Source organism: Aptenodytes forsteri, unplaced genomic scaffold (genome assembly GCF_000699145.1).
Source record: "Aptenodytes forsteri isolate BGI_AS27 unplaced genomic scaffold, ASM69914v1 Scaffold130, whole genome shotgun sequence".
In the NCBI taxonomy this organism is placed as follows: domain Eukaryota; kingdom Metazoa; phylum Chordata; class Aves; order Sphenisciformes; family Spheniscidae; genus Aptenodytes; species Aptenodytes forsteri.
In genome coordinates, this window is record NW_008795133.1 from 1,242,590 (window position 1) to 1,256,667 (window position 14,078).

Consider the following 14,078-nt stretch of genomic DNA (forward strand, 5'->3'; position numbering starts at 1 on the left):
TAGCAACAACTAAAACATCGGTGTGTTATCAACATTATTCTCCTACTAAATCCAAACCACAGCACTGTACCAGCTACTAGGAAGAAAATTAACTCTATCCCAGCTGAAACCAGGACAGGGATATAAGGAAAGATCTCAGAACCGTATGGCAAAATTTTTTAGTAGAAGACCAACCTGTACAAGTTTGCTTACTGCTAGAGGAACCTCCCTTGAAAATGGCAATGCGTAGTGCATGGCTTCAGAGTTCTTTTAAGCAGACTTTAAGTGTGATACTTTCCTCATCTTCTGCTCTCATACTAAATATATCATTTATATTTAATAGTTAAATATGTCGTATCATATCTCTCATATCTCAAGACATTTATGTGAAGAATTGAGGGACGAATGGTTGTGAAATATTTTAACGAACTATGTTCCAATGTGAATAAATGTAAGAGAAGGCATTTGCTGCTGAAATTCAAGACCTGACAAAAGAACTGTTTTGGGTGAGTTTAGTGTACAGGAATATATCTATCAACAGATGTCAAATTAATTCAGGAGGTAAATAGATTAAGCAAAGAATTGTGACATCCACTGTCAGCAGACCTCAAGATACCAGTGCCATTGGATTTAATCTACCATAAAAACAATGAGAGTATTTCTACTTGATACTGAGAGATTACAACCTTCTTTCATCCAGATTGCTTTTTTAAGAGTCTACATCATAAAATTGAGTCTTGTTGATTTTATGCTGGAGACAAACTACCAGGAGAAGATGCTTTCTTGATTTGTGACAGTGGGATTTAGGGGTTTTTTTAATGTGTAATTTAATGATGGTTATATCTAGTGTCTGAATTTACCTACAAAGACTTATTTTTGGTCCAGTTAAGAAAAGAGTGGAGGTGATTAGAAGAAAATTTAAATGTTTGAATGTTGAATGCAAATTGTATCAGATAGCAGTGGTCTGAGATTGAGGAGTACTTTGTAGGGGGTGTAATAGCTTTTATTAGAGTAACTGTATACAGCTGAGAGGGAGGGGAAAGGCTGAAGAGCTTTTAGGCACAAAAGCCCTATAATTACAAGAAAAGATTATTTTTTTTCTTACGATTGAGTCCTATTAGGCTGATAAAAGCATTACTACTTCTTATGAAACTGGACTCTGATACAGCTATTAATGAAGTTGGATTTTTTTTGTCCATGCATGTGTATGTGGGTTAATTAAAAAAAAAAAGGGGTGTTTACGAGTTCAGTGCATGTTATTTGGAAGTTCTTAAGTACTGCTTTCTTAAAAGAAAGCAAATGAATATGTTTCAAATAAGTAAATTTGGTAAAGGAGATGACTATTGAACAAATTCCTTCCAGAAAGGGAGAGGGTAATGTGTTTGGAATGTGGGATCACAGTAGGAGCTGTGCATCCTTTCTTAGCTCCAGGGACTTTGTGTTAGAGGGAAGATACTACTGAGTTTTATAATGCTTTTTGAGTTCATCATACAACATAAAATCACATTACAATGCAAAGAGCAAATTTTTGCTCTGTTTTGAGTCTAGAACATCCTTGAGGATTTTGTTTTGAGCCAGGGGTTTTGCATATTTTTGATGTCATCTTTTCTTCCAGTGTGATTATTGTTGTCAAGTTCTCTTATTGTCTAATGATCTTTTTTATAATAATACTTCACTGCATAATATCTCTTGGAAATGTAGGGTGTTCCAATAGTACTTAAACGTATATCAGTTTCAGTTGTCATGAGTAATGCTACAGTTGTAAAGCTATTTCCTATTTTTATTTTGGTATTTTTGGAAAATAGTTTGCTTACATTTTTCGCAATGTCTGCCTAACATAAAGCAACATATATTTCTGTTTCAAGAGAAATAAATAATCATGAGTATTTACTCAACAGATACTAATTGTGTTGGTAGTCTGTGAACTACGTAACTGACAGAAGCTTTGAGGCAATTACATACTTCAGGAAAAAAAAAAACCACCAGTAAAAACTGATGTTTTGTCACTTTTCCCAGTAGAGACTGTAAGCTTTGCATTTTCTTATTGTGAACTACTGCTGCTTTTTATGTAAAAATTAACCTAGTATAAGTAGGCTAGTTGCTACCCCAGGTGATTGTAGGATAGGCAGAAAGGAGAGCTTGAGCTTGAATTGTAATCACTCCCAACAGGAGACTTAGGGAGGATAAATATGTAGACATGCGTCCATTTATGTCTTTCATTAAATATCAAATAGTGCCAATAAAATACCAAATACACTATAATTGTGTAGTTTTTGAAAGCATAACTTGTAGTGGAGCAACTCATAATTTTCAAAACTCTGATGCTATATTAGAGTACTTGCCCTCGTTACCAAACTCGAAAAGTAGAAGGTATAGATTTAATTGTATTCAAGCTTTCATACCATTATCTCTTACCCAAAAAGTTGTGCAAGTGTCCGGATGTTTCAGATAAGCTGCTCACTAAAGAAATCAGTATTTTGGGGGTTGGGGTGTGTTTAGTCATATTATTTATTTCTGGGCAGACTTGCTTACAAAAAACCAAAAGCAATTACTCCTTTATTAGATAAATCCCATCTTAGTTATAAGCAGTTTGCAAGGTTTTATTTTGTTTAGAAAGAACAAAGTGAACAAGGACATCTTTCCATGCCATCACTAAAGAAAGCATTTTTGAAATCCACGAGGGCTAAACTTCTTTCAAGGTGGAAAATGAACTTGTAGAAAAGTATTACTTCCTTTAGCTGCCATATACAGATGTAGCTCTAGTGTTATCGTGGTAGTACAATGACTTAAAGAAAAGCAGAGCTAGAGAGAGGTAATGTGTTTTATTAGATAGCTGATATGATTGCAACAGGAAAGATGCTTTTTCATGCAGAGATTATTTTTAGATCCCTCAGTCTTTAAAGATGCTTCTTTTCTAAACTTCTGGACTATTGCATAAAAATTTGTACGTTCAGAGCCAGTAATCAAAACAGTCCTCTGTATTTTCTGTATATCCCACTAGGGTTCTTCACTTACATTATGCTATAAAGATTATAATGTAAGAAATGCAGCAAAGTGGTATCCTTGTTTCATGCATATGAACGCAGATTTAAGATTATTTTAAAAAATAATATAAATGTTTTAATCAGTATTTTTTAAAACTAATGCATTGCTATTTGAAGGTGAAAGGAGTATTTAATAAGAGGCAAAGATATAACAGAAGTGTAAGATGGTTTTAACCATCTCATCTATCAACTAGATTCAGATGGCTACATAAGGTACAAAAACTTATATCTGCATATTCTTTTAACTTTCTGATTAAGCAGTACACCTACTGCTTAATAGAAGTGAGGACTTCTGCCAAGTGTTTGAATGTAGGGGAAGATTGAAGCATAGCATACAGCGTTTATGTTGTAAAAAACTTTAAGCTGCCATGCAACAATATCTCAGGCTTCATTGAAGCTGCATGGAATTTCTGAGATTTTATAGACATTTTTGTGGAATCAGGGAAAAATCTGTCTTTAAATAAAGAACTTCCCATCAAATGCTCAGTTTTCACCGATGCTTATGTTGGAGAGAGCTGTTAGAAATGACATACATCAGTTCTTATAGCTGTCTGTTTAAGGCTGTCTGTTTGGAGAAATAATGCATTTTCTTGCAAGACATTGCTTTGGCATCTAAATCTCAGTAACTGGTTCTGGTACTGGTAACATAAGTCTGTTATGGCTGTTGATGTAACTCATCATGAAATGTTCTTCTTCCTTAGCAGCATTAGCTGTCTTTTATTATTACTGGCTTTTTTAGCTGCAAAGAGAGGAATGACTGGATCTACCTGTCCAAAAAATACCATCAGAAAGTGCAGCATGGATAGCGTTTATAAAATTTGGCTGTTTCTTTCCAATGTTTGTGTTGGTGATTATAGTAGAACTGTTTTCCCTAAGAAAAGACTGAAATTTGGGAAGAAAATGTAAGGATCTAGGAGAAAACATAAAACGCTGAAGGAGGGCAGAGTTAAACTTGAAAGGTTAGGATTGATGTGTTATTCACAGTGAAGTTATACTGTGAAAGGCTAGAACAAGTTGTCTGGGATATGTAACCATTATTTTGCCAACCAGTGGACAGCAGTAGTTTGTGGAAGTGCAGTGTTGGAAGGTTAAAACAAAAGTAATCCACCTCGTGTCATCTATATGCCAAATGAAAAATACTTTTGCTGGCTTTTAAATAATTATGCATCCTAAGCCAGCTCTAGCAAAAGTGGTACTGTTTTGGGACATTCTCAACTCTTAGTTTTCTGAAAGTCCCTCCTTTTGAACAATACTACAGGGTTTCTGGTCTGTTATGTTGGTTTTTGTAGTTTTTCTCCTTAAGTTTTGTGTTTAAAGAGAAAAAGGCTGCTTTAGGCAAGTAGAGAGAAGTAAATAAATGTTTTCCATATGTCTTTTGTAAATTACTTAACTTTTTTTTTTAAGGCTTTTTAAAAGTAAAAAAATAGTATTGGTCTATTAGCTGTAACAGTTACAGAACACTAATGTAAACTAAACTTGAATATTTCTATTATCTAAAAATCTGGAAAAACATCAAACAGAATCCTCTCTGACAGGTCAGTATTTTCCCAGACAATCTGTTTTCTTTCAGCTGTAATAGGTAGAAATTAGCTCAAATAAAAATGTTAGTACAGAAAAGATTTTTCTGGTGATTGGACCCTTTCAATCACCTCTCTGAAGTGACTGGTTCTAGGAAGGAGGAGAACAAGTCAGATGCTTTCAGTGTGTTAGGATTGTTGCATTCACGTGATTTTTGAGTGCTGCTGGGCAAGAGTTCTTCTAAAGATGCAGCGTGTTTTTTCCCCTTCTGGTTAGTTTTCCTTTCTGTGCGTGAAGGTATAGAATCAATGAGTAAATTTAGTGTAGGGTTGTATGCTGAGCCTCAGAAAGATAGTAACAAAGGTGGTCAAAAGTATGGAATGGTTTCTATAGGAGATAGGACTAAGTAGGCGAGTTCTGCTTAGCCTGGAAAAGAAATAGTGAAACAGGGAATTATTATATATACCACTCATGGAATTAATATGAAATGGAGAGGATAAAGAGAAATCAATCGTGCATTGTCTTCCAATACAAAATCTAGGGGCTTTAAATGAAGCTGGTAGAAGCTAGGCTGAAAACAAACAAAGCGGTAGTATTTTGGTTGTTTTCTGCAGAAGGTAATTGAGGCAACCCTTTGCCAAAAGATCTTGTGAATGATAAATCTTATGGGGTTCCCAGGGCAACCAGAAAAGCTCATGGAAGAGAAATCACTTACTAGAAACAGTGTGACCCACTGAACCTCAAGTAGTTGGAGAGTGAAAGAGCACTAAAGGGGGAAGTATTGCTGGGTTTTCAGTCATTTTATATTCTCCCACAGGCACTGTTAGGAGGAGGATAAAAAGCTAGATGAACCTTTGGTCTGGTACAGTACAGCTGTTTTATATTCCAAGAGAATTTAAAAGCCAGAAAACCTCCATGTTTAGTTTATATGCTGTATGAATTGCTTGAAACTCTTAATAGTTGTTTCATTCTTTAAAGCAGTGAATGCCCTAAAAATGGGGGAAAAAACCCAAACCAAAACACTATGACTCAATAATAGAATTCTTTTTGTCCACTGAAACAAGCAAGATGGGAATTTGGAAGAGGAGAGTAATGGTTTGTTACTGATTTTTTTTTTTTATTATTATTATTATTCCTTGCATTTTTTAATTCTGTTTTTTAGTCTGCTGTATTGTAGAAAGTCTGCTTCCTGCTAAATGCAATGTTTAAAATTCCCTAAGATGGTAAGGGATAAGCTACAAATATGGACTATCAGGCAAGCCCTGGAGATTTAGTTAATCTGACCTAGATGTTCTTTTGATGATTGAGACCTGCAGTATGTGAAAACACTTCTCAATTTCAAAATGAAACACAAGGATATCTGTTGTATAACTCAGCTGTCCTTGTAGTGACAGACGCATCAATCATTTCTGAACAGGAAAGGATTTACTATAAAAAGTTTGTAGCTTTGGAGCTGTTGAGTTCATTGGCATTCGGATCAGCAATGATATTGGAAGTTGTAAGTGAATTCAGCATTTGAATTTTACCATGTCCTAAAGAGGATTAGCTACAAATGCAGGCAACATTTTTTTTCTTTTTCATTTTCAAGAGCCTGTTGTGTAAGATGTTAATTCTTGACTCAGTTTTCAGCATATTTTATGTGAAACTGCTTGGTGGCTCTTAAAGCACTGAACAGGTACCTATAAACATAAATAACTGGGGAAAAGAGCTAATCAGAAAGAAAGCAAGTACCTGGAAAGCAAAACTGTGTTTAATATATACCATTTTTTAATACTTGAGAAGCTGCTATTTTTCTGTAACCTCTTGGGTTGAGACTATTTTTATAGTACAGTTAAATACATAGAAAAGATGGTCCATGTTGAAGAACTGTGGGGTTAGCATCCTATTTTTTAAAAATCTTACAATGATTGCATAAAATGGTTGGCAGGATTATACGGCCTAACATTTACTCTGCAGAACACTGTTTCCTATAGATTTAGCAAATTTTAACATTTTTGTTTGAAGTTTTGCATGTTGGTTTTCCGAATTCAGAATTATGCTGAATTCTTTCAGAAAGATGTAATGGTAATAATTCTGCTTTTGGAGAATATGGGAAAAGGAAATTTATCTGTGTTAAAAAGACAGAAGGTAAATTGACTTTTTCAATGGTAATTGTTCCTGCTGCTCTGGAACTGAGACTCAGTATTTCTCACAGCTTTTTGTTCAAACTGCCTCTTACCTTTTATGTGAAGTGGTGTTCAAATTTTGGAAGTTGCACTTCACGTTTAAACAGTAGAGACATCTTATAATATTAACAGCTAAAAGCCTTCAAGAGTCAAAACACATGTTTCTCTGTAGGGATGAACAGACATTTCCTCAAAATCACTTTGAGATATATTAATGTGAATCTGGACACCTGAAATGAAAGCAGAGCCCTCTCTGTAAATGATCCTTGTGCTGAAACAAGAGAGTATAAAGAAAGGAAATTCAAGTACTCTGTGGAAGGGAGGGGTAAGAGGTGAAAATGATGGATGCTTTGCACACAGGGTTTTTTGTATCTTTTTTTAGATACGTTGGACATAAGTACTGGCATGCCTGTAACATGTTTCTTCAGGACATTTGAATTTTCCTATGTTTATTTAAGAATGTATTTAAATGGAGGAACCGATATTTTGATTATGGTCTGTGGTGCCAAGAAGGCACAACGTGGTAGTCTATACCGGATGGAGTTTCCAAGGATTGAAACCTTTTTGAGGATGTGTATTCTGTAGCTGTAGTCTGCTCGAAATAACAAAGGAATGAATAAGCAAAGGCTCATCAAACCTGGGAAAATTAATAACGGAAAGAACTATGGCATATTAACCATTGTGCATCAGTTCCTCCGTGTACACACACTTAAGAGTAAGCCTTTGCTGTGTTCTGGGACAGGAATTGCCTTACAGTTAGTATACCTGGCATCTGCATTGGCAGCACGTTACAGTTGTAACAGTTCCTGCTCTGTAAATTCCTGTTTTTCTTACTGAGCAAGAGAAGTCAATATCTAAAAACACTTGTTCTTAGGTATTGATAGCTGTAAGAAAATAGCTAATGTTAGCAGAGAAAGGGTACCAAATGGTGATGTTGCAGTTGAGAGGCATGGTTTTCTAGTTGCTAAGACATTGCAGTTGTGTTGAATATGAACATTTCATTGTGAAGACAGTTTGGAAACGTTTGGTGTAATATTCTTTACCATGAGTAATACAAATGATTACCATGAGTAACAGCAATAATGCTCTATTACTGTGGTGATAGAAACGATTTAACATTTCACTTTATCTGAAGGTGTATTTTAACTCAACTCTCTCAGCAGTGTTCAACCAAAAAGGAAAACGTCTTGAATAAAATGACTGCAATTTTTAAGTCTCTCATAAATGCAACCTCACTTGATTATTTGTGAGCTTGTAGTCTCATTCAGGTTTCAAAAAACAAACAAAAACTATGAGCTTTTATTATGAGTACATGCATTATGTTTACTCTTCCTTAGAATGTTCTATGTGAAGTAATGTGTTTCTTGTGGAAATATTTTACAGACTCCTGGCTTGAGAGCGCACTCTGGAAGGTTGCAGTGGTTTGCAAAAAAGTGTATATCAAGTAATCAGGTATGTGGCTCGTATGATGTCTTCTATGTAACTGTCATTATATTGCAAGAAAAATTGTTTTGAAATATTTCATTGCGTGATTTTTATGTTTGTGAAAGGACGTGTGACAGGCTGATGAGGTGAACTTAATGCTCTGTGTAAATGCTGGTGTATACTTAAACAGAAGTATTATTTTAGTTGAATGCACACAGCATGTAAGTGCACGTATATAAAAAAATAATTGTTTGGCTGGGGTATAACTATGTTCTTCCTTCTTTCTTTTAAAAGATGGAGACTTTGGAACACTTGGTAGAATTAACTCAAAATCTGTTTGAATGCGATAGAGATGAGATGTACTACTGCCTACTTCAACTGTGTGGTAAGTGAGCTTGTGATCTTTTTTTATGTTGTAATCTCTTTTCTTTTGTGGTTGGAGATAGGAAATAACCCTGAATTGGAGAGGAGTTTTATCCTGATAGGCAATTAGCCTGGATACCGTTTCTTGAGGCATCTTGCGGGGGAGAGAGTACAGGTTTTTTTACCTGCAGACCTCAACACTTACATAGAACTTTACAGGTCTTCCAATCCATGCTATTGTCTTGTGTCCTAATTTGAAAGTTTACTCTGTTTTGGTTTTTAATATGCTTAAAGAAGAAAAACTGCTCATTTGTTATATCTTCATAACTGATAAAGATCTGAAGTATCCTGTAATTTGATCTGGTTTTGAAAGGTGCATTTTTTAAAAATACCAATTCTTCACGAGCTACAACCTAACTTTTGCATCATTTATAGGAATGGAACAGTCTCTAAAATTGAAAGTTCATTTCTATGCTACAGACTTAGTGTAGGATGTATCTGTAGTGTTTTTCATTTCCTCTTTTCTGTATTTTTCAGTCTGTGCTGGTTTTGTTATTCAGTGTATCGTGCTGTATTGTACATAATAAAAATTTCAGAAACTTTAGTTAAAATTATTTTGAAGTCTTGAAAAAAAACATTTTGTGTTAAGATTGGATATGGAGCACTAAATAATAAATTGGGACATTGAAAAAAACATTACAGGGATTGCTATATACTTCAGTAATGTGTATATGTATTCATGAACCATTACAGCAATTTGATGAGTTTGGTCATGGGAAAACTTGCATTTGAGTTTGAAGTAATTTTAGGCTGTTCCCCATGTATATTTTTGGTTGACTAGAACTAATGATGTTTTAATGCTAAATAAAATATTATCCGAACCCTCTTTTTCTTTTCATATAGTAATGAAGGAGGCTTCTTCCCCATTGCACTTACCACAAGCAGAAGAGATTAGTACTTCTACAAAAAAAATGACCAGAGACCCCTTGAGAACTTTTTTCCTTTTCATTTCCTGTACAGCCTCAGAAAGCTTCAAAACCAAACTGTAGCGTTACCCAGTTCTGGCTTTGCATATACTGGTTCACTATCAAAAATCAAGTAGGCCTGAAAAGCAATCTTGTCTCAACAGGGAGTGAGCCTTCCTATTTCTCCGCTAATCCTGTTCACCTCTGGCAGTGACTAAGTCTGACAGTGTGCCTGCTAGGAAGAGAATCTAAGAAGATACAACTTATCAAATTCTGTCATGCAAAATCTTCAGTCTTCTTTCAAAAGACAAAACCAATTCCATCTATTCAAAGAAGTGGAAAATGTTTGTGGGTTTCTGTCATCTTAAAAGACAAAAACCGTGCACATTCCTGCTTTCAACCATTTTAGATTATCTATCAAAGCTGCCCCATGCACAAGTACAGTAGAAGGTTGTCACTGTGCACCTAAGCTATAACTTCAGATCTATTTTAAGCATATAAAAAAAGAATCTACCATCTAGTCCAAGCTGTGATCAAAAATGTTGAAAACAATGCATTTGGTTTTGTAGAATCTGAGAATAATTTATGCTGGAGAGAGCCTTGGGAGTTTTAATTTCAAAGTTAGATCAGATCATGGCCTTGTCTAGTAAAGTTTTGAGTGCCTCCAAGGGTGCAAATCAAACAGCCTCCCTGGGCAACCTGTTCCAGGGTTTGATCATCCTCAGATACTGCATTGCTCCAACTTTTAACCATCACCCTTCATCCTTTGCTGTGCATTTCCAAGGAGAGACTGGCTCGCTCTGTCAATTAGGTAGTTGAAGAAAGCAATGAGATCCCCTGTTAGCCTGCTTTTCTCCAGGCTGTCCAAAACTCATCTTCCTCAACTTCCTCTTTTACTTCATCTGCTCCAGCACCGTGTCTGTCTTGATGGCTGAATTTGCTCCACTTGCTAGCATCTCTTTTATAGTTGTGGAGCCCAAAACCGGACACGGTCCTCTAGATGTGGCCTCACAAATGTCAAGCATAGGGACAAACACATGAAAAATTAAGACATTCTCTGTCCTACTTTGTTAAACTGCTACAACAATCTGCTTTAAAATGTTATCTGTAGTATTTAGTCCTTAAAACCAATCATTTTATCTGACTTAGGGTAGTCGCCAAGTTTGCTGCCTCTTCTAAAAAGCTGAAGTGATGCCAGAACCTTGTTGAAAGTGGGCTCGGACCTTGAACCAGCCTAGTTACATATCCATGTATTTTCCTAAACCCATGCTGCTCCTGGAAAGAAGAGAACATTGCACTGTAACGTTTCGGTATTGCGTTGCAATATTGTTTGCAAAGCAGCACATGCTGCTTTGAAACACCAACTTTATAGCAATTCTAGAGAATATCCAAGTGTGTCATGCTGCTTCCAGGTGGCTGCTCCAGTTTTTCCTTGTGTTATGACCTAGTCAGTGGAGCCTGAGCTACGGAACAGCTGAAGTTCCTTAACTGAACAGTGGAAGAATAGTTGAAGAGCTGCTGTTACAGGCCGAGATTGCTGTGGGAACGATTCTTTCCATCATCCGCCTTTTGACTCTGCCTTCTTGCCTTGCATCTCTTCGTTTCTGGGATTCTGAATTAAACCATGGAATGGACAGATTACAGCTTGCAGATGTTGGGGCTAGGTAGCTGTGAATAGGACCTACAACCAGAAGTCAATGCTCTTCTGGTGACTTACGATAGGAGACACAGGAAACCACCTGCTCTATGTAGTTAAATAGTAATTAACTGTTTTCTTTCACAAAGTTCAGCTTTCTGTTTGTTTGTGGTTTTGTACAGTTGTGCATATATAAATTGCTATTCTTGTTGAAAACAGTTGAAATATTATGTGAATTTGGTATCAATTTATTAAGTTTTTCTCTTTCAGAAAACTTAACCTTTTACAGTCTTCAGATACACATTTTTTTCGTAGTAAAATGAGAGCCTGAAGGCTCTTTGACTTGAAAGTGGTAAACTTCTGGGATGTAGATGCTCTAACTCAGTAGCAACATAACCAGAGGATTTCATTTCAAGAATTTCAGAATAGAACTTAAAAGTGGTACCTTAGAGTGTTAATGTTTTGTAATAATTTAGAAATTTTTGTAATTGTTTTTAATATTAACAATCAAGAATATTAGAACTGATGAGCTAGGAGGAACACTTCTGCAATATTTTTGAGTTGATTTCTCATTCATTCGTTTGAAAATTCATACAATCCTTTTGGGTTTTTTTTCTGTTTGCATCTTCTGGTGTCCTCTGTGTATTAAAAGCAGTTTAGAACTTTTCAAGGTCATGATCATATGAAGCAGAAGTACATGATTAATTGATGAATTATTTTCCAAAGATACCTTTTTTTGAATCATTTTAGATATGTTCGTATACTCTGAATGTGCTTTTATCTGAAGATTTGAATCTTGTTTCAGAGAAAAACGGTGACTGGGGAAAGGCTGAGGCTGTTTGGACTAAAATTCAAGAAGAAAATGTTGTTCCTCGTGAGAAAACACTGACCTTGCTGGCTGATATACTTGAGAAAAACGGTCAGGTTGTTCCATTTGAGGTACCTAAGGTAAATGGAGTTTAACTTTCCTAGCTAACAATACTTTTGAATATATTTCTTTCCATTGAAAAATATTAACAGATAGCATTACAGTAACTTAAGTTTGTTTGTTTTAAAGGTTAGATATGAAGATACCAGAAGTTTAAGTGCTTCTAATGTGGAAGAAAGAAAAATAAGGTTGCTTTGCAAGAAAAACAATGCAAAAGGTAAACTGAAAACCACTGGGTTTTTTTCTCCCCCTTCAGCATTAATTTTAAGATTTCGATTAACTACTGAGCAACAGATGCTTGCTGCTGCTTTTTGCTGGTTTTCTAGTATGTTAGGAAAGGTACATGATAATGTTACCTGCCAATATTCTGCTTCAGAAGCTGATATGAAAAGGATATGCTAAAATATTTAAAATGTCATTGGAAATGCTGACTTTTAAATGCATGTTTGAAAGCCAGTCTGCGGTGAAGCTGCCAATTTTAAAATTACCGAAGTATTACTGCTCTGTAGTTCACTTCATACTATTGGGTTAACACCATTTTCTAGACTTCCAAATGTGTCCATTAAACACCATAAACTAAACTTACGTACAGGATTGATGCTAAAAATACCATTTTTATGGTTCCCAGAAAATCTAGCTGTTTGGTCACAAGTTTTATGGTGTGAGACACGAGAAGTGTGGTGAGAAGAAAGATTAATATCAAGTGAAGTAGCTGGGATGTGTTTATGGGAAGGTAATTACCTATTAAAAGAAGTTGTTTTGTACTTGCCCCTGCTGTTGAAGTTATAATAATAAGATCAGATGTGGTTCCAAGGTATACTTTAGGTATCTTATTTAAGCTATAGATTTGGCAAAGAAATTAAATAGATGAGATTAAATGAGATGGAACTGTGTTATGGAGATAATCATTGCTCTCTTCCTATCTGGCTTTTATCTGTTAGTCTATTTTGTATTTGTTGATGTTGCAAGGCTATTTATTTCTATTTGAAGGGAGGATTCAATGTGTTGCGTAGTGTCTTCAGTTTCTTTACAACTAAGATTAAAGTTGTCTATGTCTTGCTGTAGAATTTGCAGACTTTTCCTCCTGTTGTTCCTCCCCCAAAGAAATACACAGACAATAAACAAAAGATCAAAATCTGTGTCCCCACAGTTCACTGTTTCCAAACCCCTGTGCCTGTGGGTGCCACCCCACAAATAAAATGGCCTTATTGAGAGACCACTTCAGATCAATTCTGCTACGAAAAAGTAATAGCTCTTCTGTGCAAACTTCCCTGCCTCAGATAAAAACAGAATTAACTTACGCATGGGTATTTGCCTTTGTATATAGAAAGGAGGAGTGTACTTCAGTGCGGTTCCTGTGGCTCAGTCTGTGTGTAAATCATTGGAAATCCATTCCTAGCCATCTCATCCTAAAGCAGGGTCACAGAGTCAGAACTAGCATTACTGGACCTTTCAAGGGGGGTCGGAAATCAGTCCATTTCTAGCATTTGCCAAGGTGCAGAGCACTTGAATATTCTGGAAATCCTTATTTTTGTCGCCTATACTATGACAAATAACTAGGTATCTCACTTGAAAGCAGATTAGAAAATAGAATTAAATATGTTTGAAAAAAAATAATTTTGCTGAATGAGGAAGATTTATAAATACAAGATACCTAGTTATTTTCTTCTCTGAGTGTTATCAGTGTATTTTACAAGTTGAACACACAGATTTTTAAGCTTTGAGTTTTTAAAAGAAGAATCTTTCAGTCATTCACACAGTTAACTTCTGTTGTTAGTGAAATGACCCTACAGAGTTATTCAGTTACAGGAGCACTGATTAGAAGTCTAAAGTGGAATCTGGATATTCTGTATGTAGGGAGTGCAATCTCGTGTAACGTATATGAATTTAAGAATTGTGTATTATGGCAGACATGAAGTTAATGTTTTCAGGAAATTATTCATGCTGGTACATTTTGGTAATCAAAAGAAAATGAGAAACAGAAATATTTTCACTGAAAACCACACAAAATCAATGGAATGCGTGTATTTATTATCTAGGAATACATTATTCCTA

The 14,078-nt window shown here is 35.5% G+C and overlaps 1 protein-coding gene across 1 annotated transcript in view; it reads left to right on the forward strand.

Annotated features, from left to right (window-relative positions):
* Positions 1 to 14,078, forward strand: part of LRPPRC (leucine rich pentatricopeptide repeat containing) — an 83,598-nt gene that overhangs the window by 46,655 nt on the left and 22,865 nt on the right. The window contains exons 25-28 of the mRNA XM_009278402.2: positions 8,090 to 8,158; positions 8,426 to 8,516; positions 11,901 to 12,043; positions 12,153 to 12,240. Of these exons, the coding sequence (XP_009276677.1) occupies positions 8,090 to 8,158; positions 8,426 to 8,516; positions 11,901 to 12,043; positions 12,153 to 12,240 (391 nt within the window). The remainder of the gene's footprint in view (positions 1 to 8,089; positions 8,159 to 8,425; positions 8,517 to 11,900; positions 12,044 to 12,152; positions 12,241 to 14,078) is intronic.